At 42.1% G+C, this 24,746-nt stretch overlaps 1 protein-coding gene across 3 annotated transcripts in view; it reads right to left on the bottom strand.

Annotated features, from left to right (window-relative positions):
• The window catches only part of PDE11A (phosphodiesterase 11A), a 114,262-nt gene extending 91,342 nt beyond the window's left edge, over positions 1 to 22,920 (bottom strand). The window contains exons 1-2 of one of the 3 annotated variants that reach the window (XM_033064714.1): positions 22,735 to 22,920; positions 8,401 to 8,559 (exon numbers count right to left, since the gene is read on the bottom strand). In XM_033064714.1, the coding sequence (XP_032920605.1) occupies positions 8,401 to 8,496 (96 nt within the window). In that variant the 5' untranslated portion in view covers positions 8,497 to 8,559; positions 22,735 to 22,920. Of the gene's footprint in view, positions 1 to 8,400; positions 8,560 to 20,671; positions 21,479 to 22,734 lie in introns of those variants that run through there. The other 2 variants (XM_033064711.1, XM_033064713.2) reach the window with 2 other exon arrangements.
• Between the last annotated feature and the right edge of the window lie 1,826 nt (positions 22,921 to 24,746).

The raw sequence follows: 24,746 nt of genomic DNA, 5'->3' as shown, positions 1-24,746 counted from the left end.
CCAAAGCAAACAGATGACTACAGAAAAAACTTCTACACCAGGTGGGAACTGGTGAAGATTTTTAGGGCAAAACAACTGGGATGAAAACGTATAAGGAATGACTTTTCACTCTGTTCACTAAAAGCAAAACAAGAAGGAGTAACATTAAATTAATTGAAGTCACATGGCAGTTCTTCACACAATGTGCAGGATATTGTGAAAGTTATAACTCTTCTTGCTTCAAGAAATGCCTGAATAAATTCCTAAGCAGAAAATCCCTGGGGTGTTATTAGATACAAAGATACCATGGCTGGTCCTGAGCTGCAAATAACCATACACTGGTGGGCTATATGAGAGAAATACCATCTCATGCTTGCCTTATTCCAGGCATTTGCTTTCAGCTGCTGACAGAGAAAGGTCCCATGAAAGACAAGGACAAGAATTTTGCTCATTTGTGGCCATGGATTTAAACAGCTATTTCCCAGGTACAGGGGAAACATATTGCTGCATCCTCTGAACAGGCATTACAGCTATATTGCTGCTTACATACTCCAGCTGCTGGGATGCAGACAGGAATTTCTCAGGTGGACAATTGCAAAAATAGCATGGAGGAGGGCTGAATCCCTTCTAATGCAGAATCAGGAGTTTGCCAGTTAAAGAGCAGCTACACTTTTGTAAATCAATCAAAGACAGCAGGGTAGTACAATTTTCATGGGAGTGAGAAACACTATAGGTAAAGCTGGGACAGAGATGCAAAGTATTATATGCAAAGCTGGGACTATTAAACAAACTGCTGAAACAGATTTTTTTTTTTTTAAATTGTTTGGTGTTTTTTAACCAGATCTGTTCAAATAAGGGATGTTACGTGCAAAGGAAGCAGTCAACAAGGCTTCAAAAGCTCAGACTGAGACAAAAAAGGAAAATTATTTCTTTATTATAAAGTAAGAATACTTAAAACTGAAAATCTGATAGCGCATATGGAACCGCCTAATGCTGTTTTTAGAATTATGTTTCAGAAGAGAGATCACTCTAAACTGATTTGCTCAAGGGGATACTGTGAATCAGTGTTAGGACAACAATACTGTTTTAATTACAGTTTCTTATTAAGCCTGTGTTAACTTGCTGAAGGTCAGAGGTTGACTTAATTTTTAGCAAAATTATTTGCAAAGAAGTTTCCAATATCTTATCATGTAACCTATAGCTACAGATAGGCTCTGCATTACTATTCCAGAGGGAAATACTTTTGATGGCAGGAACTGCTGTATGAACATTTCATTCTGCTTCAGGAAAGATAGGCAATTCACAGGAGATGCAAAATGCTATTTTCTAAAAGTATATCAAGCCTTGAAGTTATTATGAAGAACAGCTAGGGAGCGCTGAATAGACTGACAGAAGTTCAGAAAACACTTCACTAGGGACCTGGTTCTCCCATCCAGCCCACAGGGCACATCTCCAGTAACTGTCAGAAATAAAGGCTTCACCAGCTGCTGACCACAAAGTTTTCCTCTTACATGCTTTTGTAACAGGGCCCCAGTGTAGATTTCACTTCAAGCAAACAAGATTTTTCTAATAAGCTATCTGATCAAAAGACAGCTGAAAGTAAAAACTTTATTCCTTAGGTAATGGAAGAACAGGGTTTCCCCCAGAAAAAAAAGCCCCAAAACCAAACCAACAAACAAACAAACAACAAAAACTGGCTTTTCTAATCAATTCCTTATATATAGACAGTAGCTAAGAGTTACACTGTAACACAAGTACACATCATAGCTTTCAAGACCCCCAGGCTTTCTTTCTGATGACAGATGTAGCAAACAAAATTCTAATCCTCCCGAGCCTTTGTATTATTGTTGCTTTGGTATTCCAAGCTTTTAAATGAAAAATCTATTAATAAAAAAATATAATATTAACATCACCCTTTCTAGTTACTAAGGTGTCTGACAGTTACCATCAGAACTGCAGAATTCTTGGCTTTTTTTAGGCTTCCTGTTGAAAAATTTATTCTGCTTCTGATTGAATAATGTAGTATGGCTGCACAAAGGCTTCCATGATCGTGGCATTTGGTTGCATTACCAGTCTTCCTGAGAAGTTGTTCTTGTGTTTGACCAGTAGAGATGTGGGCTCCTTTCTCCTACTGCAATGCTTTGTGAATACTAACGAGAGGAAAAAACAGAACACAAGCTCCAGGGCTATTTCTATGTTTCAGAATCTGCAGGAATACCCAGCATTTCTCTTAGTAAGATTTAGACTGAAGGTACCACTGAATGCTTCATAATTCATGTCTCTGAATATATGAGCTATCCTCATCCCTCCTCTGGATTTTTTCAAACAGGGATATAATTAGTAAAAGCAATTTTTGATAATATGAGTGAACAAAGCATGAAGGAAAGCAGCACAGTCGACTGTGAACCTGTCTCCTCCAGTGGAAGCAACAGGAGCTAAAACTGCTCCTTAACCCATCTCTTATCAGTGATCTGACATGGATGAATTTAAGCTTCATGAGTAGAATTGGGGGTCTGCATTAATTAAGTGTTCTTATGTTAGAAAGGAGCAGAAGTTTGATTTTTAAAAGCCCATTAAATCAGCAGAGATTCTTTCACGTAGTTTAGTGAGCTCTGAGTCAAATACTACAAATATTAGCCAAATGACAGTCAAGGTTTACAGTTAAGAGCTCTTATTTATTCAAGTCTCTCCATATTAATTAAGAAGATACAAGCACAGACAATACAGGAAGAACCATCAGGTTCAGATTCCTGCTGGCAATTGCAGAAAGAATCCAGATGTCTTGTGTAATAGGGAGAGTAAGGAAGGTAAGAACAAAACTCCAGTCCCCACATAAAAACCTGCATGACCATTTGTCTTCAGTAGAGGAAACCTTTCCTGACACCAAATCTGACCATTTGGTTATTTGTTTTATGATAACATCTAGAGGCATCAGGCAAGTATCAAGAATTTAGTGTAATATGTACCACAAACATACAGCTACAAAGTCCAGGAAAATAAACATTTACAGTAATTTCACGATTATAAGCCGCACCTGATTATAAGCCGCATGATACAATACAGAGTGTGATAAAAGGTATCTGTTCTATCACCATCTGTTGAGGGTGGGGGCAGTGATCCTTATCTCCACAGCAGATATTCTGCTAATGGGCCATCCATTGAAACCAAGCAGGGCATTGTTCTCTATCTTTTCACAACCTATCCTTCCTCCAGTGAGTCATTTTCTGCTAATGGCCATTGAGTCCCACTGTGTGACTGATAAAATTACTGCATCCCATTGGAAGTTGCTCCAGCCAGGGGGAAGAGCCCAACATTTCTTACCAAGATAAAAACAGAGGTTTTGGGACACTAAGGGAGCCCCTTTCTCCACTGGACTCCAGAGGAAAACCAGATTTCTCCACATCACCACTGGACCTCTGGAGGGAAACTGCACCTTCTACAGGAGCATTGCTCCAACTGAATCACATCTGTCACTGCAGGAGGATGCAGCCACCATTTAATGGGACTGCTACCAACACCCTGCCTGACGGGGTGTCAGGTTGTACTCTGACTCTGTCAGGGTTTGGAGTTTGTTTCCTTGTAGTACTGTATTTCTATTTTAATTTCCCTAGTAAAAACTCCCATATTTTTGCCTGAAAGCCCCTTGATTTCAAAATTATAATAATTTGGAGGAAGGGGGTTTACATTCTCCACTTTAAAGATAAGCTCCTGCCTTTCTCAGCAGACACCTGTCCTCCAAACTAAAACAGCAACTTTTTGTTCTTTGTCCATGTATAAGCCGCACCTGATTATAAGCCTCACTTTGGGTTCGGACCAAAATTTTAGTCAAAATGGTGCAGCTTATAATTGTGAAATTACTCACTGAAATATCCCTGCAACACATCTTAGGCAGGTTTACATACCTCAGAGATAAGGATGTCCAATTCAAATATTGACTACCAGTCTCAAAACAGAGGTACTGGTATAGGCAAATTTTTGTCAAGTTTTGAGTACATTTCGAGTTCTATAATTAAAAAGAAATCTAGACTTTCAGCTTAACTTGAAAGCATGACTGAATGTATACAAGACTGAAAGAAGTCCATGCAAATGTCTGTCATGGCAGTCATTTTGTGCTGTTGGTTGCACACCAGTGGTGTTAAACTGCCTTGATAAAGCAAATATCCTAGTGGCAAATTGCTTTAAACTCCCCAGCAAGACAGTTCAGTTACTGTGATTTATTTTAATTTAGATTTGTGTAGCAAGTACTTTTCGAGAAGTGTGCCTAATAGACCATTAGAGTTTTCCTAGATAGCTGTGGTGCTTCAGCACCTTCATCCTTCAAATGTCATCGTTATTTTCAGTCTTCTTTCAGCAAATTTGTTTCTTGTACTGGGAGGTAAGTGACATATGGGCCACATGATACCTTTGAGGATTGTGCCATTTTTAAATAATAGCTTTTGGAGTCTCACTGCCATGCCAGAGAACCAAGATAGGTATTAGCAGGAGGTTGTCACATACTGCAATATATAGAACATGCAAATTCTTCATCTGATTTGTTTCTCATGTTCCTTTGTAGTGGATGTATAAATTATTTTCAGGTGACTTTTTTTTTCTTTTTGTTTTTTTTTTTTTTTTTTTTTTTTTTTTTTTTGTAAATTCCACACATTCACAGAGCTGGAGTTATCATTTTCACAGCAACCAGAGATGCTTGCCTGTTCTGGATCACTTCCTTTCCTACTAGCTTTATTTACAGTTGATTACTTCCCTAAGATAAAGGAATGGTCCTTACTCCTTACTGACTTTGAAATTGCTATCTGCCAGATTGACTCTAAGCTCATCATGCAAAACCTCACAGAAAATGAATTAGTAGGTATAACAAAATCCCTGGAATTCATTCATCACTATAGCAGACCTTATGTAGGATATATTTAAGCTTTAACAAATACAGACCAAGAAGAGCATAATAAGTTGGAAAATTCATAATCAAAAAGCTGCTATTAGAAATGTAAGAAATAAGTTGTTGGAGCATGAGAACACTTATCTTCAAGCCCCCACAAATCAAATACACATCAGATAAGTCCTGGAATCTATAGACATATATACTTCTTAGTAAAACTATCCACAGAGCACAGACATTCAAATCCAGTTCTTACTTCCTCCTCCCAGGTCTCCCTGCGTTCAAACTACTGGTTTTCAGCAAAACCAGCAGGGGTTAATTGGAGATGGCAGCCCTGGGTACTTTTCCTGCAGTCAATTCACTTCTTTCAGACAAGGAGGATGTCGGAGGCAGAGAGAGCCAGGATGCCAATTTAAGTGACCATGGAGCTGCTGTTGCTCTTTGTTAAGCCTCTCTGATGGAGGACTAGACTTGTTTTGGCACTGAATTTCAGAAGACTCTAAAGGGAAGACAATAATCTAAACCACAGACTGTCAAACTCGTGTTAGGCTTTTCTCACCAGTCCTGGAACAAGTATGACTCACCAGCAAATAGCACATACACTTAACTGAGTCTTCAGCACAGTACAGGGAATGCATGTTGGGTGCACAGTTCTTTCCAAGGGTTCAGGGCTTTTATCTTTCTACTCTTTCTGTGCAAATGAACTGGTCTCTTCATTTGCAAAATACATGTAAAAATGTATCACCTACTATTTTTCCAAAAAGTTACCTTTACACAACATAGTGTAATAGTGATGATTATTATGAGTAAAAAGGTATTCTAATATTGTTTGTATCAAACTGAAAATCTGCAAAATCAGTTTGTTCAACTGAGCCAGTCATTTTGGGGTGACAATGCATTGTGACACTGAACATTTTTTCTCTCATGCTTATGGCTGTCATCTAATCCAGCATTTAAACAATGAATTGACTGAAACATCCCTGACACCAAAAGGAGAAAAGAGATTTGGCAGCGGGACACAATATTAAATATGGAAAATTAACTTCTATTTGTTCTTAGTGCTGTCCTTTTAACATTGTGGTCAAACATGTAAAAGAAAACCTTGAGAATTTGCCACGAAAAACAAAACCAGAAGAACTTTGCAATAGAACACTCCATTTTAGATACTGCAAAATATAAACTTGGTTACAGCTTGAGAGCATTAAAAAATCCTCAAACCTTAAATATTTTATTTGCTATTAACTTCCTGAAAACAACTAAGAGTACATAAAAATGATGCTAGCATCTACTTAATTCTAATTGAAAACATAAGTCTTTGTTTCCTATTGACTCAAGACTGCAGTGCCGCCAAGAGACATTTCATTATACAATATAGTCTTGTCGTTTTGTAAAAAAACTCCAACAGATTATTTTAATTTCTTTGCACAATACTAAGAGAGGAACGAGACTTGCAAACAAGAGCCAGACTCAAATGATACTGACATTTCTCTGAGAGGGTTTCTGGGGCAGGAAAAAGACTGCTAATTTACATTTTCATTTTCGAACCATTTGGAAGCTGCTGATTGTCAGAAATTGTAACATCAACATAAAGCTGCATATAGGTCTTTTGTCAGCTACTTATCAGGCTTTTCTGCACAAGCCACCTCAATACTCAGGTTACCAAAGGTTTCTTTTTCTGAAGAGGATTTCTCAGTTTTCACCTGCCTCCTTTCCTCATAAACATCTGCGTTGACATTATGGTTAAAAAAACCTGTTTGCTAATCCTGTAAGGCAGTTCTCCTGAAAGTATGTGCTCTCTTGCTTTCCTGAGGTATATCATGCTCTCTAGATTACCAACGGAGTGAAAAAAACTTACAAGCCTGGGTTTTGAAATAGCAGCACATGGACTTCCAGGCCTCATCAAATCCAAGATCTATTACAGGGCAAAATGATGGTTATGTTCTCATCTACTTTTCCATAAAATCTACATGTCAGAACCCATTCAATGTATTCTTGAAGAGTTATAATATATAGGCTTATAACTATAACAGTGATATAAATCACTAAAAACAAAATGAAGATGACAAAGTATGGACAATTCGCTGATTTTTAGAAAATATTTGGTAGTCACTGAATGAAAGCAAATGACACAGCATCCACATCAAATATTCATACATCAGAATATTTATGTAATACATATTTCAAATGTACACAGCTGTTTTGCTAGTTGATAATATGATAATCAAATGTAGGACCCATGTTAAAAGCTGTATTTAAAAAAAATTCCCTTTGCAAGGACAGTACTAATAAAAAGAAGTGCTGAAAACCCCTATTCAGGGAAGGTTTAATTTGCATTTAGTTACCCATTGAGGCATACATTGCTAATAAATCAATATTCAACGTCCAGGATTCTCAAGAATCAAAGGTAACTCAGAAGCAATCTATGGTTATGCAAGTTTAGATAGCTTCTAAAGAAGGAATTTAAGAAATACTGCATAACTTCAGAGGAAGTGCCATCTGAAAATTGAGAGTTACATTCAAAGTTAGTAATCCAGTCTAAACCACTATGCCAAATCACTTACACAAACACCTCGCAGAAATAAAAAACTGGACTTAATTATTTTTTTTTATTTTAAAGGGTGTATACCATTAACTGCATTTGAATCAATATAAAGAGAATTTTGGAGGAAAAGTCTGCCTGTAACTACACTTCCACAAGAATAGATTCAACAGTATTTCAATACACAGAAGAGTAGTTCCCTATTACATGCTCAAAGTAGATTCCCTTTCTCTCTCCTGGGCTGATGGAGTTGCAGTTCTGTTCCTCCCCAGTTTGCTGCCCTATGCCATTCTCTTTCCCACTCACTTTTTGGCTTTGTATACATTTTCCCTCCAAGGTCAGCTGAATACATTTGCCTTCAACAGTAGCATTTCTTATTCCCCCTGTCTTTAATTCAAGTTCCTTCTTTGCAGATACATCTACTTTCCTGCCTTTTGAGCTCACTTTACTCTCCAAATTCCACCTAAGATACACATACCTGGTGTTCCTTCCCATCCTCTCTGCTCTTTTGTCCTTAAATATTTGTAAGTCTCAAGTATTTTAGAACAGTTTTGTATATGCATAATTTCCTCTAAAATAAAATTTCTTTTGCATATGCTGCAGGCATTTATCCCATGGAAAGTACTAAAAGAAGATCTTGATTTTTAGAATCAGCAAGTTTAGGAGTATCTCTGTGATAGTTTCCCCCCCAAACTAATTCTTACACGTGAAGTTTTGAAAAATAAAAAAGTCTTCCTACCAAGGTCTACTACATAAAAAAGTCTGCATAGGATAAAGTTTCAGCCAGAGGAACTCAGATATTTACAGAACGGATTTTCTATTTTTTTTCTTTCTTATTTCTATTTTCTGATGAAAACAACAAAAATGTACACTTTGTTATGCACTTCCAGAAAAGTATCATAAACACACGATGTACTATTTACTTATTTAGATTAAGTCTCTTTAGACAAGTCTTCTGAATTAGATAAAAAATGTAGAAAGTACGCAAAAGCAAAGGTAACCTTACCTTTTCATCATCATCAGAAAAAGGGGCACCTCCTGGAGTCTTATTTATTGCTTGGGCAACACCAATAATCTCTCCATCACTGTTTCTTATGGGCATGCACAAGAGTGACTTTGTCTTGTATCCAGTCAGTTTGTCAATCTCATCGTTAAAGCGTCGATCCTTCAAAAGAAAATAAGGAAACATTAGTATACATTTCATAAATCTAAGCTTTCTTCAGACAGCAAAGTACTTTTCTCAGTGTCTGATAGGTAATTTTCAGTAGCATTAGGCTGTTGCCTCTCTGCCCATTCTTTATTAGCTGTTTTTCCTTGCTTTTCTCAGGGGGTCAGTACAAGACTTACCATTTCATAATCACATTCACTGAAATCACAAATTTCTACCCCTATTAGAAGAATGCCAGCCAAGACTGATATCTGCCATTAGTAGTGTGATCACACATACACACTTCTGGTAGGCATTGCTGCCATTTCACACCCATATTCTGTAGATGCTCACCATGTCTGTCTCAAGTAAATGGAGACTCTTTTTGGCCACGTTTCTGTCTGTTCAAATAAGACTGGTAAGTTTGGCTGGTATTCCAATGCAGTACAAACACATTCTCAAAGAAATACAGTCAAAACCTCAGCTCTTTCTGGAAAACTAAGTACAGGAATGTCCCTGTTCAAAAAAGGCACTATGCAGCAATCCATTCTCTGGAACAGTAAAGCCCAAACTGCAGATCATAAAGGAACTCAAAGGAGGCTGAAAACTTAAGAGGTAGTGCTGACATTACTTTTGTTCTTCTTGGTGGAGCATAGTCTTCAACAGCTCTTCTATCAGCCAAAGAGGAAATTGCTGCTTTTCACTGGCAGCAGCTCTGTTCCTCCAGGGTGAAGTTAGCATTGTGCTGCAGGCAATAGCTAAAGCCAGTTCAGACTCTCCTAACATGAAGGAACTAAGCTGCTGTACAAAATTAGGCACAACTTTTTGTTTTCAAAAGTTTAAACAATATTGGCTGTGAAATAATGCCCATATTTGTCTCAAATCGTGAAAACAATCCACACAGTCCTTAATTTGATTGTGATGAAGAATTCATTAATTTTTTACTGATACTAAAAACTGACAATTATTTTTCTTGATAATTTTATTTCTGTTTCCCTGTTGTAAATTCCAAATGCTATAGAAATAGTCTAGTCATTTTGTGACATGATTTAGAAATGCTCTGTTTTTATCCATTATAAAGATTAACATATACATTTGGCTACTTTATTACTTATTGCACCTTTTCCAACATCTCAGCCAGAAGGAATTAATACCAAATGTACCCAACAACTTCTTTGGGAGAACCAGAACTCCCATGATGGATGTTTTTTAATAACAGCATCAAGGATGCAGATCTGCCTGATCTTGTGATCTTTCCATTTGCTTCTAAACACTTTTATATCAACTCCAATACAAGCTGAACTGTTCTGCACCACAGAGAATCCTGCCTAGAAAGATATGGTTCTTCTACAACAGAAGAAAGGAAAAGGCAGTGCAATTATCACACAGTAGTCTTCATTAATGAATAAATTAAATATTTCTTCCAGTACTTTCTGGCTATGTCTGAACTAGTATTTGGAATTAGTTGCTGTTGCTGAAATATTGATAAGGTATTTTGTGAAAGAAATTTGTCTACTGAAGAGACAGTCTCTGCTCTACTAATTTTGTACCAGGCAAAGCAGAGCACGTGGGGAGAACACTGAAGCAACAGCATGCATTGAGTAGCATTACTGTTGTTGATTGACACCTAATGAGTCTTACAAAAAAGTAAACCTTCAAGTGGAAGTTTAACTGAAAAAAAACAGTTGTTGATCACACCAAAAGTGAGTTGAGATTTTCTCATCTGGATACACTCCATGCCTGTGGTATATGTAGTCATTGCCTTTTCAATAGGCCTCAAGATTAACATGAAAAGTACTGTTTGATCTGCAGGGTGTGATGGCACACAGGACCTGTCAGTGAGGTACACAAAACAGCTGCCAGTGTTAGCAACAGATGTAATGATCAGCTATGGAGCCACTGCTCCTTAATGGATGCTGTGGAGTAGCAGAGGGGGATTAGCAGTCTGAAAAGTACTGATGTTTCCTTTAATGTCCAGCTCATTCCTGCTGCATTGCTTCTCTTTCCAGGCAGATCATGGACGTTTCCTGTTGCTATCTCTCCCTGAACCTCTACACTCAGAAGAAGCAGGATGTCAGATTATATCCACTGACGCTAGAGAACTGGATGACCTTTTGCGGAAGGGTATTACATCTTGGAGGCAAAACTAAAGGTACAGCAGTCTAACATAAAGTTACTGCATTTAATTGAAAAAATTAGACATTATTGAGAAAAAAACTCAGTAACTTAGTAAAAGCTGAGAATCATCAAGATATGAAGTGAACCTACCCTAATCTTTTGTGGGAAAGCATGCCAGAATTTCATTTGGGTGACATTTGAGAAAGTGATGAGGAGAGCTATGTAAGTGAACAAAATAAAATGCTGTTCCTGGCAACATTGATATTATTGAACCATGCAATATGCACAGAGAACAGTGACCTGCATTATGTTCCAAACCTCTTATCCCTACACTCTGATCAGTTATTTCCATAATAGGACATAGATGGCAGGATCTAAGAGAGAGGTTTCACTGAGTTTAACAATACCAATAAAAACTTTAATGCCCATGTGTAAACTGTGATGGCCAAGAATGGACAAAATTTATACCTCTCTCTCCTCACAGGGTAGCAACCTTGAGCAAGGAGGCCTGTTTAGCAGCTGATAACAAGGCTGGTAAATCAGAGAGCAGCTCGGTCAGGCAGCAAACATTTTGAGATATAAGCTGTATTATCCCACATGTTGGAACAGCCTGCAACACAACAGGGTCCTCATTTGCACCAGGCTCCTGGGTAGTAAGGAGTCTCAGTGTTTATGACAGCAATGCAATAATTACTTTTAAGTTTTTTACAAAAGGGACAGACTAGATAAAAGCTTTTGAGAGAGAGAGACTTCACCACAACTCTAATTGTACTTACAGTATTTTCATGAAAGAACACTCATGAATTAAAGTCTTCCACTGATTATTTAAAGCATTACTAAATACTGCTTTGGTTCTATATAATGAACTTCCTACACAAAGATATTTAAAATGTGAAGGCTGAGGTACTTCTAACTGGAATTTCACATCTGCTATCAAGGAAAAGTTACTCTAGGACAAGCCCTATCCCAAATAAATAACCCAAAGGATATTTACTGACTGTAAATGTTGCCCTGTGAAAGATGAATGAAGTAAAGACATAGAAGAGAGCAAGCATGATCCATCAATCCAAGTGCTGGTAATCCAGTTACCTGCACAGGAACAATGTAGTCCTAGGTTTTTGGACATATTTGAAGATTACCAGTGAATGAGAACAGACAAATGTCTTCATGGTCTTCTGTAGAAGACCAGATTAAGGTACAAAAGGGTTTTTTTCCTATTAGGGTTCTAGAATCATACATTATCAGAATCTCAACTTTCAACGAAAGTTTTGGCTAGTGAGCAGTTTCACCATCTGTCTTTTGGTGTTGATGTTCAGTTAAAGTTGGTAGTTCATACATTTTTAGCAAACATACAAGTTTCACTGTGTTTTCTGTTTTCTTCAACATAGGCTAACTCTTTGAACTTGAAAACATGTCCTTTTATAACCTTATCAAAACTAGTATGTTTACATTTTATGTGACCATTGTTACCATGATTTAGAACAAAAAAAAAAAGGTATAACCCTAATCCAAGTTAGCTAAGAATCAAGTACTGTAATGGAGGATGAAACCTGCTTAATAACATTTCCAGGAATTAGGTCTTCATGACAAAACCACTTCCTCTTTCTTCAGTTTCTAAGGAAAAGTGTTTAATCTCATGAAACATGCACCAAATGCCTCAGCCAAAGCTTACAGCTAAAAGAGAGAGCCATTTTTGATTTTATGATTTGAAAATACCTTTCAAATCTTTTCATGATACAGCACACTACAAAAAATGTTCAATTAACAGGCCTGGTATATTATATTTTACAATTTACAACACAATTTTTTATTGTTGCTTTGTTTTTTTTTTTCTTTAGAAAGGGGTCTATGAAAAAAAAAGCACACAAACTTGCATAAATATTTCCTGGATTATACTGTATTTAAATTACTGATTAAGTTGCTAAATTGCATCAAAAAAACTAATACAAGCATTATGACAGCACCGCTAATAGCTGAGTATTACTGTAGTACCAAACTGCTTGGGATATACAAGTTCGAGTGAATTTATAGAAAGACATCCTCCAAGAGTCATTACAAAAATAAAGAAATTTATGTTGGAAGATTTCATAACTCGATTCACTTTCCTAATCACACTTCTTGTAAGTATAATAAGCTTTTATAGAAAGAAAAAAGAGCAAGAAACCTAAAAGAGCAATCTAAAAGAGAGCAAGTTCTCTAGATTCAAAACATTAAAAAAGCTAAACACAAATAAAAAAAAATTAGGGCATGCAGTCTGTTCTAGATACACTTTTCTAAAAATCACATATGGTGCAAATTACATTGTGCATAAACAGGAAACAAAACCCAAGCAATAAACCACTAAAGGAGATATGGTGAAACCTTGTAGACAAGAAACTCACACACAAAACACAATAAAGCAATCTCTGAAGAAACTTCCATGTAAGGACTGCTGCAGCTATTCCTGCCATCTCCCCCAAAATCTCTAAGTTCCCAGAGACAAAGGCAGCAGTACCAGTCAGCAGCATTGCAAACCTAATTCTCCTGAATAAATAAGCACGATCCAGTTATATTGTGACTGTTTATACAGTAACAGCAATATTTCATATAAGAAAAGAAAAATTACTACAACAGATAGGACACATGAAACAGCTCATCCAACTCTTATTTCTTTATTCCCAAAACAATTCTCATAAAAGGAGAGAACATTGATCCTCAAAAAATTTTAACTTCCAGATTTAAAACTAAGACCATATATAGTCTGAATTTATAAAGAAGTCTACTTTGAAAAAATGGAAAAGTTGTTGATTTGCAACAATGCAAAACTAAAACTTTTTGATGGTTTTTTTTCCCCTTCATATGTCAGGAGTTTGGGGCTTTGTTTAGTTTGATTGATGGGACTGTCTCATATGACTTATACTCTTTCTGAGCACTGTTTCAGTTATTGGTTTGACAATGCACATTAGTAACAACGCATGTTTGTCTAATTATGACTTGCACAAAATTAATGTGAAAAAATCATATAATAGTCTTAAACAGAAAGAAAAGACTTTATAAGCACTAGCAAGTCTGCAAACACAAGTGCCTAGCTAATGAGCATAATTACAGCTCATGCTTCATAGTCTGAATTGATCAAAAATAGGGGTCAGAAAATACTCCTCTGTAGGACATACCTAGATCTATCACATAAAGATTTTGTTTTTTGATTCAAAACTAACTCCAGAGAGATCACCAATAACAGCACGGCAGTGAGTCAAGTTGTGGCCTTACATACAGCAGATTCTGTGTGCTTCTAGTCTGATTGTATCACTCTTAAATAAATTGTTTGCAAAGAAAAATATTTTTCCTCTAATTTTCAATATTTAGAGATGATGACTCATTACTCCAGGACAGTGGTTCTCTCTCCCCTCCTGTACCAGCCCTGACACATGCACCAATGGGCACCAACTATAACCATGCGCAGGTTCCCATCTTGTTCCAATGTTTATTTGGGACAGGACTTAGTGCTGATCTCCTAAATATTCATGATTCTTGATACAAGACATAAACACACAGGTGGCTTTAGAGAGCTAATACTCCTCTGAGCAAGGAAACCAACAAGGCTCCTGGGTGTTTCAAGGGAAATCTGTGTATGGATTTAAACCTAGCACCTGCTGGAGATCACTCAGGTGGGCAGCAGAGTTTAAAGTGTTACAGCAGCAGTCTTATTGTGACAAAGTAGTAGTGTTTGTTATTGACAAAGCAGCACTCATTTTGAAGTGTGCACTCTAGAGACATGAAGCTCAGACTGCAGAGTTACTGTTGCCCTGTTAACACTAACTGCTGAGCCATTACTTTCATTTATTTTTCATAGTTTGCCAATAGGGTTATTTTAAAACAAATTAACTTGCATAACAATGCATGTATACTTCTTAAATTTGTTATTCTATAGAAAATCTATGCAATAGCATATAACTGTAAATAACCAAAATGAAATATCCATTTATTTTGAAAAATTGAAAGCCAATCAAGCAGAACACCAAAATAATTTACCACACAAAACTACAGCTGTACTCAGTCTTGTGCTTGTAACAGGACCTCAGCTAAAATCTGAAGGGCCAAATCCTGCATTTTTTTTCTCCTTGTCGCTGACCTGCTCTCATCAAATATATATTGCTGCTTTCTCATGAGGATCTATAGGCCACAGAATGTCACCAGTTTCACATCCGTTATACAAAGACATTCTAGAATGTCTGAGGCACAAAAAAAAAAAATTCTGAAAGCATCTGTACTCTTTAGACAGAAGGATTGGCCAAGTAATAAGCCAGTTAATGTCTATCAGCTTACCAAAAGAAAAACCACCTCAGCTCTTCTAAATGTTTTTTCTGCCAAAGCTCTGCAGGGCCAGCAGCTCAGGGACCTGTCCAGGAGGGAGAACAGGGAACTAGTGAAGGATCTTGTGGCAAAGAAACCCCACCTGGGCACTCTGAGCACAGCCACTGCTGGCCCACCCACTGCTCATCCCAAATACCTTGGCATCAGATCCATGGTGCGCACAACTTGGACAACAAGCAGTGGTGAGGATCCATGGAGTAATGACTGAGCAACCCTGGAGGATAGGTCACTGCCTCCCTGGTGGGAGAGGCAGCCTCACCTGCTCACACAAGTGTGGAGGAAGTGTGACTCCTCACCACACCTGAGGGCTGCCACCAGCAGTGTACACTGCACTGCAGAGCCCTGGGGATCCACTGCAGCAGCACAGGGACACAAAACAACTGAGCCTTCGCTTTGGGCAAGTGTCCCTCTATGTCCCTGGTGTCAGCCAGGAGCTCCTACCCCGGCAGGCATCTCCAGACACTTGTGGTGGTGTGACCTGGGAAGGTTTTGGGATGTTGTGTGCATCAGTCAGAAACTGCTCATGGAGAAGACTTATGGAGTAAGGGAGGTCACAGTAGAAGAGACATCCTCAGTTACTGCCGAGGGCTCTCTGCCTTCCCTTCCCAGGACCTGCCTCCTGTAGAAAGATCCCTCTCTCCCAGGCCAGCAACACTGTGACATGAAGGATGAAGGGCATATTCACAGCCAGTGAGCTGCAGACACAGGGATAATTACCCTTCACCAATTTAGGGACTTGTAATTAGAATTTCAAGTTTTCCTAAATTTTGCATGATGGGCTGGAGTGTCCTTTTCTGCAAAGCACATCAGAGCATCTTAGTTTCTACTGTTGCAGTTTTTTCCTGCATTCCCCATGGTACTTCCTAGCAATACTTAATGTACAGCAATGAAAATCTGTTTTTATCTTTTTTTCTGTATTACATGGAAATTATAAAAACCACAGTGTATTCTGCTTGCCAAGTCTTATGATCTTTGTTCTCTTAAGAGCAACCTCTGTCCTTGTTAAGAGTCAACACTGAAATTCATAGAGCTGTTGGTGCCACTGTCCAGTGCTGCTGAGTAGAATGAAGTGCTTCCCATTTGCAGAGCTGAGCCTCCCAGGCCCCAGGGTTTTAGTGCTTTAAGTGCTCTTTAAAACTGAGAGAGACCTGCTGTTAATCCTGCTGATGACAAACAGCTACCCTGTGTAAGGAAACGTGGCTCATGCCTCTTCTCGGCCTTCTGCACCCACAGCCAGCCCCGCATGGGCCCCCCCAGGCTCAAAGGTTTGCACCTCTGAGCAGTAACTCTGGGATGCTCTCTTGGCACAGCAGGACACACTGAATGCTCAGAGCTCACCTGAAGGGCTTGGAAAAGACAACATCCATGCCTGTACCAAGGTATTCAAAAGTGTTTAAAATTTGCTGTGAAGGGTTATGTGTGCATTAACTATGTTACACTTGGCCTAAGCTTGAAAGAGGTAGCAGGAGAGTCCTATACAAAGAGAGCTCAATTTGTTTTTAACTCTTCTTGATTTCAGTTGCAGTAATGTTGTTACTTTTTTTTCTTTTTTTTTTTGAAGACTTGAGCTGTATGGGAAAATGATTGGTCATATTTTACAGCACTTCCTCTAACTTACAAAACCCATGTCTTAGCGTGACTCCATTTAGTATTTCTCCTCTTTGCTACATGCTTTATTAAAACATCCATCTGGTAAGCCATTTTTGACTTCTATCTTTTAAAGCTACTTTTTAAATTCCAAATTTAACATAAGATGTGCAGAAACTTTATTCAACTGACACTGGAAAATGGCAGAACACATTTTTCACCACTTTCTGATATATGCTTACTATTCTAGAGGGTAATATTTTTTTCCATTAGTTAGAAGGATTTGGGATACTATTAAATTGTTTCCTAATTTTTGCACAGCTAAAGGTGTAACAATAACCAAACAAGACTTATAATTTAAAATGTTTATTATTTAAGTACTGCTCTAAAAGATGGAACAAAATTGAAATTATCAGTAATTTCAGTTAAATACCATGGATGTCCTGTGAGAAGAATGAATGACATGAAAGAATCCACAGCTTTAAATAGGAAAAATCCTTAAATTTGGAAACAGCTTCTGACAACTACAAGTAAAGGTCTCTGTCTGTGTGCTTACAATAAGCTTAATAATCTTCATATATGATGATGGAAGCTACATCTATTCTCTGTCAAAAGGAGCCTCAATGGACATTTAGGCACCAAATTTCCTTGCTAGTAGGACCTGATTCTTCTTCCAACATGTGAGCTCAAAATATAGTGCATTATTCCCATATGAAAAAGGAGTCAGAAACGCTTCCCAAAATTTACATATGGGAGTGTCCAAGGCCTTATTTTAGAACTTGAAGTGACTGAAAGTTTGATTTACAATTCAACTGGATTAATTCAGGAGGAACAGTTTTAGACTGGCTTCAAAATGAAAATGAAAGAAAGTCTCTAATTGCTTTCCTTCTCTCAAATTCTCTGTGCTGCTAACACTAGCATTTCAGATCATGCAGGTTACAGTTACAATTATAAACTCACTTTCATCAAATGACTTTACAATGTAATAAATAAAACTTTTAATGCCATGAATGAAATTGTGCAACTTTTGAATCAGTTATATTACATTCATCTAAACTTTTCCATTAATTATTCGTCAAATTCTCTATTGCTGTGAGCCTCCAAAACTTTGTTCAGTCAAAGCTGAACTTCATAAATTAAACTACTGTGAGATCTTATATGGTCATTGTTCAGTATTAAAAGAAGTGATTGTTATACAGTCCTCAATATGTGATATTAATTCCAAACCTTGTATATTTTTATGGTTATTGAATTAAAAACGAGTTTTCACATGAATAGATTTTGAAAGTCCCACTCAACAACAGTAACAATCACCTGGATTGTGGAAAAGCCTCATCTTATAATTTTTTTTTCTTTTTAGAAGAATAAGTGTGTAATTGAAATAGTATGCTGTCTCTGATAATGACACAACCAGTCATTTACAAATACTTCCTGAAACAATCAGTCTGATGGGCACAGGGGACAGCCTGCATGGAACACATGACAAGACATGACAGCATTTAAATGTAATGTTGATTGCACTGAAGTACCGTTAATGTCAGTCGTAGCTGACAGCACAAGCAGGAAACCAAATTTGTACTCGCTGGTAGAATTCCAAATGGTATTTGATCAGGCTCTGAGAAAATAGAGATGATTGAATAATAATAAATTTCCCAATACAGTAAAATAGCTACTTGATTATATGGAAGTATGTTTACCTATTTTAAAGAAGTTTGTTAATTTAAAAAATAAGCAAAAGAAGTTTCAATTAATCTAGAAGTTCCTCTGACTTGTATAAGGTCTTTTTTTGCCGAACAGTTAGCATCAGTGTAGAAACCCTCTTCAGTGGACAAAAAAATGGTGCTCTGCTGTCACCCCTTTTTCCTCAGCTCCACCTGACAGAGTTTCCTGGAGGTGCTGGTTTTTTACCTGACAGTTGATTAAACATTTTCATCATCAGTGGTAGAAAATAATATTATCATATTTATTAATTTTTAAAGTGCTCCATTGTGAGCACTACAATGATCTGAAATTGAACAGCTGTCACCTCTTCACGCACAGGTACCTGGGCTTCATAAAGCTCTTTATGCCATTAGATTGGAAATGTCTCCTTTTGATGATGTACAATGGATACATATCCTTGCCAAGTAAGAGAAGATAAATTGCACAAACTCAGAGACATAACTGAAAGCAGGGCCCTGTTTTATTATCAAGCAAAACTTTCATTACAGTTGGAAGGTCTTAAGTTTCATTTGCACTAAAGTCAATCGAAGTAGCTCCACTGAAAGTAGGGAAGTTGCATTTGATGTAATTACAGGATGGGCTTGGATTAGAACTTGCCCATCTGCTGCAACTAATGTACTTAGGGCTTAAAGATACAATGAGTTGTATTATTTATTTAAATAATTTAAAAACAATATTTAAATTGATTTTGAATGAGAGCCAGACAAAAGTATAACATAAATAGCACCAGGAATAGCAACCGGATGGATTGCCTTTCATTTTTCTCTGTGGATGAAACAGAAAAGGAACTGTTCAAAGAAGCTGGACTTTTTCATAGGGAAGTGAACACAAAGTGAACAAAAACTGAAGAAAAAATTGAACATAAAAACAATAAATCTCCCTAGGACTAGAAAACAATGTCATTTCAGTGGCATTCTCACCTCCGAAAAAAGGGTGGCTGGAGATACCCAGAGTTAGAAGGAGGGATCAAGTTCCTTCCCAGCTAAAATCAGATATCCTTTATCTGTTTAGCAAGCTGGGGCTATTGAGAACATACTGCTTCATCTAAAACAGCAGATATACTGGGAATTGCACAGTTCTACAAGTGAAAGTAACAAAATCAGATTGCAAAAAAAGAGTGTATAATGCAGAAAGGGGGAGAAATAAAGGAAGAAAGCCAGTTGAATTTTTTCCAAAGGTGATCCAATACTCATTTTAGTCTGAGCATTTTTACCATTCCCTTTGAAATCTGTGGGTTGGGAACCTCCATCAGTCTGGATCTGTGGGGTGCCAGTATTTTTCAAATACTGCTTGACAAATAAATAAATAAATACTCAGCCCCAAATGCATATATCCTGGTTCTTCTTCTTCTGTATTTAAAAACCAAAAACAACCAAATCTTATTTTTCAAGTTTCTTCCTTGTAGTCTGCTGTAAAGAATCATCAGTTTTAAATGTTTATTGTTTTTGTTATTATTGTAGAGATAAATAAGACACTGGGCAATGACTACTACTAAAATTCTTCAAGACAAACATCTCCCACCTTTCTCAAGCTTTCCAAGATCCTAACTGAGAAAACGCATCACTTTGTGATTCTTCATTTTCTCAAGAACCTCCAATTGCTGAAGTGTCTTACACAAATAAACACTAGAAACAGACAGCCCCTCTCCCGCAAGAGAGGCAAATTTCAAGCCAGAAAACTGAAGGCTCTGCACTACATTGACACAATTCGAGCAAAGGCTCGTGTGTCCCTGCTGAAGCCAGGGGTCAATATCTGCCTTGAAGCCAGAACTACATTTTCACAATTCACACTGAAGCCTCTAAAGAAGTAAAAGGTGGGGAAAACCTTTGTTGGAGAATAACGGGACACTGACTATATCAGTACTAGGAGTAGGTTTGAAAACACATACCATGTGGGCTAAGTGGGCATATACAAAGGTGAAAATATATGCTCTTTTAAAAGCAATGAGATGTTTTTACCAGCGGAGAGCCAGGGAACACTAAGACAGAAATTTAAGAACACCATCACTGGGACTGTCGCGAGCATTTTTTTTTTTAAACTTTTCTTCAGTCTATTCCAAAGCATGCTTTAGAAACACGTGAAGCTCCTGTCGCTCCTGCGAAATCCAGATCCCTGCCGTGCCGATTGTAGAGCCCCTTCAGTCCCAGCGGCCACCCTGGCGGGGCTTCCCCTCCCGCTTGCCCCGCGTCCCCCGGCACCAGCCCCGCGCACTCCGCGGCGTTCCCGGCCGGGCCGCCCCGGGCGAGGCTGCGGCGGGAGGGATGCCTGGGGCAGGCAGGGCTCGGCCATCGGGGGATGCTCGCTCCTCGCCTCCGCCGCCGCGGGCCGGGGGAGGCTGCCCGGCTCCTACCTGGTAGGCGTCGGGAATGTTGACCGTCTCGCCGTGCTCCGCCACGTAGCCGATGATGCCCTTGCCCCAGGGCACCTGCACCTCGTTGCTGTCCTCGGTGGAGCCGCAGGGCAGCAGCGGGGTGCCGGCGTGCACGTCGAAGAACTTGGACACCAGGGTCTTCTTGCCGGCGGAGGTCCCCTCCACGAGGAAGAGGGATCCCCGGTCCGCATCCACCATAAGGCAGACGAAGATGAGGATCTTGTAGCTGAGGCTGGTGAGGTCCAGGTCATTGGAGATGTCCTTGACCAGTTCCAGGAAGAACTGGCGCTCGTTGTGCTCCTTGAGGTAGCGCTTGTAGTCCAGGGCGGTGGGGGGGTACTGGGGCAGGCTGACGCGGGACTCCAGCAGGGCGCTGAGGATGTGGGCGGTGGTGGGGGGCAAGGAGCTGGCCTTCCGCAGCAGCGCCCGCCGCCGCACGCTGCTCAGCGGCTCCTGTGCCCGGGCATGCACATGCTCGTCGTAGGTGAGGTTGACGTGGATAGCCTTGGAGCGGGCGAAGCTCTTCCGCAGCTCCTTCTGGGACGCTCGGCGCTGCAGCCCCCCGGGGCCGGGGCCGCCGGGACCGCCCGCGCTCCCCCAGCTGCCGCCGGGGCCGTCGCTGCTCCGCCGCTCCTCCGACGGGCCGGCAGCGGGGGCGGCGGGGACGGCAGGAGCTTTAGGGAGCGAGTTCTTCCTCTGCAGCCACTTCTCCACCAGCTCCGGGTGCCTCTCTAGGAAACTTTCCACCGCCGCCACGTCGAGGCCGGCATCGCCGGCGGCTGCCATGGTGCCGGCGGCGGGGGCGGCTCAGGCCGCGGGAGCTCCCGCGCTGGCCATGCCCCGCCGCCGCCACGTGCTGCTGCTGCCGCCCCGACGGCCGCCCCGGGCACGGGGGATGCCGGCAGCCCCGGCGAGGGGCCGCTTCTGCCGCTTGCCCGGGCCCCTCCTCAGCGGCGCGCCTTCTTCTCGCCTTCTGCTTTCCCCCGCGACCTCCTTTTCCTGTCCACCACTCTTTATTATTAGTAGTAATAGTAGTATTCGTATTTTTCTAGGTATTTTTTGTGCTTCCCGGTTTTCAGCCTTTCTCCAGCTCTGGCCTCGGTTCCCGGTTGTGGGCCGTTCCCCTGGTGCGTCGGGCAGGCGGTGCCGCCGCGCCTCTGGAGATGCTCCGGGAGCGCTCGGGCAAACCCCTTCTGCCAAGTGCTGTCAGTGCTGGCGGCGGCTCCTGCGTAAGCCAGCCGGCAGACCACTGAGAAGGAGGGAGGGGAGGACGCGTGAGCCGAGCGGGGGGGCAAGCGGGGAGGAGGGAGGGCTGGCGGGAGCGCTGGCGAACCCCGCTGCGGGTGGGGGGGCACTGCCTGGCAGCAGCCGCCTCGGCAGGGCGGGCGGGGCGCGTCCCCCGGCGGGAGGACCCCCGGCAGCGGGGAGCTGTGCTAGGGAGTTTCATTCAACAACATCGTGGGGAAAGGGAGGGGCCTTTTGTCTGTGATGCTCGTTCGGGGAGGGGACGAACCCCGCGGCGGCTGCCGCCCGCGGTCCGTGGAGAGGCGGCGGGAGGTAACGGGAGCGCTCCCGTTAAAGAGCTCTCATTTATACCGTTATCTGAGCTGCTTCGGTACTTCGGGAGACAAGCAGAAAAACTGAACCCTTCCAAGAATCCTTAGCGAATTCCGTTTCTGGAATCACTGAGTTGATTTGCGGATAGCCTCACCCATGCGGAGCCCCGGCTGTGCCCGGTTCCCGCAGGGTGTGAGGGGCACAGCGGTTCTGCCTGCCCAGAGCCGCCCAGGGCTCTCTGCCGCAAGCCGCTGTTCCCCGGGGCAGCTCGGCGGGAGCGGGCGCGCCCAGGCGCTCCTGGGTGTCGGCTCGGGCATCACCGGCTGCCAGACGGAAACCGACCGTACCCACCGCCGGCAGACGGACAAGGGTTATTTTTATGCGCACGTGGAGCACTTTTCATTGCTAAATCAATGCCTACGCATAAGCGATTGAAAAAACAAGTCATGGATCTCAACACGTGAAAATGTTTTTCATGCGCTCACCAAAGACTGAATGAAGGCGGCTTCAGAAATTCATGAATGGGAGTTCGGGTGGCTGGGAAAACACACGGGCAAATCTTCAACTAAACGAGATTCCGACCTGCCGGAGTCCCTGTCCCGGCCGCAGCCCCTTAGGGCGCGGGGGGCGGGCAGTGCTCGCAAGGAGAGGGAGCACTTTTGGGACACGTGTCGATAGCGCAGAATGCTGCGCGGGTGTCGGGGGGGAGGAAGGGCTGCGTGTGCGTCCCGGAGGACGTCCGCGTCTCCCGCGGCAGTAGGGGTGACCCTCAGGGGCTCCGAGCAGATGCCACAGACAAAGGATTTCGGCTCCCAGCCTCGGTGCCCGTGCCGGTGCAGGCGCCGGTGCAGGCTGAGCAGCAGTTCCGTCGCCGCCGCAGGTCCCGGGGTGCTGTGGCGGCAGGGCGCCGTGCTTACCCCCCGCTCTCGGCGGGGTTTCATACAGCTCTCCGGCTCTCCCCGCCGCGCAGGGATGCTGCCGCAGGAGGACGGGCTCTCCATTGAGAAACCCCGCCGCCGCCAGCACACATCGGCAATAGGGCAGCGGGGGCGGCGCGCAGGCGCGCAGACAGCCGGGGCGGGGGGCGCAGCCCCGCCAGGAGCCCCCGGCAGCAGCTCCGGCATCAGCCCCCGGCATCAGCCCCGGCGCTGGGGGGGCGCAGGAGGGGGCCGGGAGCCGGGAGCCAGCCCGGCCCTGCGCGGTGCGCGGCGGCGGGGAAGGGTCGCTCCCGGCCGCCGCACCGTGCCCCGCCCGACTTGCGGAGCGCGGCTGCAGAGCCCGCGGCGAGCGGGCTGCGGGCCGAGGGGGCGGAAAGCAGGGAGGTCGGAGGACACGCTCTGGGGGGTCGCCCCCGAGCTGCTCGCACCTCTAGCGAAGCCGAGCTGTTTCCATGCAGGTAGCTTGGTATGACAAGGCAGCGTGTCTCGGCGGGGCACGGCTCTGTGAGCGTTTCCGAGCGCGCTCGCAGCTGTGACGCACAGGGGTTTCGCAGGCGGGGCGGGCAGCGCTGCCGCTGTCACAGCGCGGTGGCGGCCGCGATCCCGGGGTCCCCTCGCCCCCCAGGGCTGCCCCGAGCCCGAGCTGCATCTGCCGTTTTGCAGAGCTGGCACAAACACTCCACTTGCACAAAGAAATCCCATGAGCTGCTGGAGGCCAGCCCGGCGCGTACCCCCAGCTCTCAAGCGAGGACCTTGGGTGCGAAGTAATTATATGCAAATAATTTTTACCTTCTCAGTGTGGTAAGGCTTGGCTTTGGCACGCACACCAGCGTTTACTACAAAATGGCTACTGTGTAGCAGTTCTGTGTGTAAACACTTAAAGCAACTTAGTGTTTCTGTAAGCCGGGCTATAAGCTAGGTCCTTCAAAGTCTTGCGGCATCTTTAGTTTATTTTGCTGCATAGGATTTTATGCATAGGATTTGACTGCATCAGAAATCTGCATATTGACAATTTCTCAAATAGCAGTAAAGACTGAAGAAAGTAAAACTGTAGTTGTCTCTATTGCATGAAGTATACAGTGAAAAATTTACTGTAACAGTTTAATTGAAAAGAACTCTGGAACCTGAAATTAGTGTAAAGATGAAATGTGACAAAGATGATCACACTGTTTTGACTGCTCTGTAAAAGCACAGGCTTTGGACATGCTGTCAGCATAAAACCAGGTTGAGAACCCTGGCCTGGTGTGCATTGATGGATGTTAGGAGAAAACTGTGGTCTCCGTTCTGTCTGCAGGGCAAGTTAAACAAGCACGGTGTGCACTGGGCTGCAGCCTCATGTGTTGGCCCGAGATAGATTAGTTTCAGCCTTTTGTGGGAGGGCAAAAATAGGAAAATGGATTTTGTCAATGCCATGGGATTGTGCTGCCACTGTAATTTTATAGGCACACTGCAGTGAGGTACAAGCATCTTACATCTGAGGTATGATGCACATTTTGTCAGCAGGGATACACAATGCCAACCTAGACAGCAGTGCAGGCTTTAGCAAGTTGCACCTGGTT

Source organism: Catharus ustulatus, chromosome 7, assembly GCF_009819885.2.
Source record: "Catharus ustulatus isolate bCatUst1 chromosome 7, bCatUst1.pri.v2, whole genome shotgun sequence".
NCBI classification, from domain to species: domain Eukaryota; kingdom Metazoa; phylum Chordata; class Aves; order Passeriformes; family Turdidae; genus Catharus; species Catharus ustulatus.
This window is presented reverse-complemented; position numbering and strand designations above follow the sequence as displayed.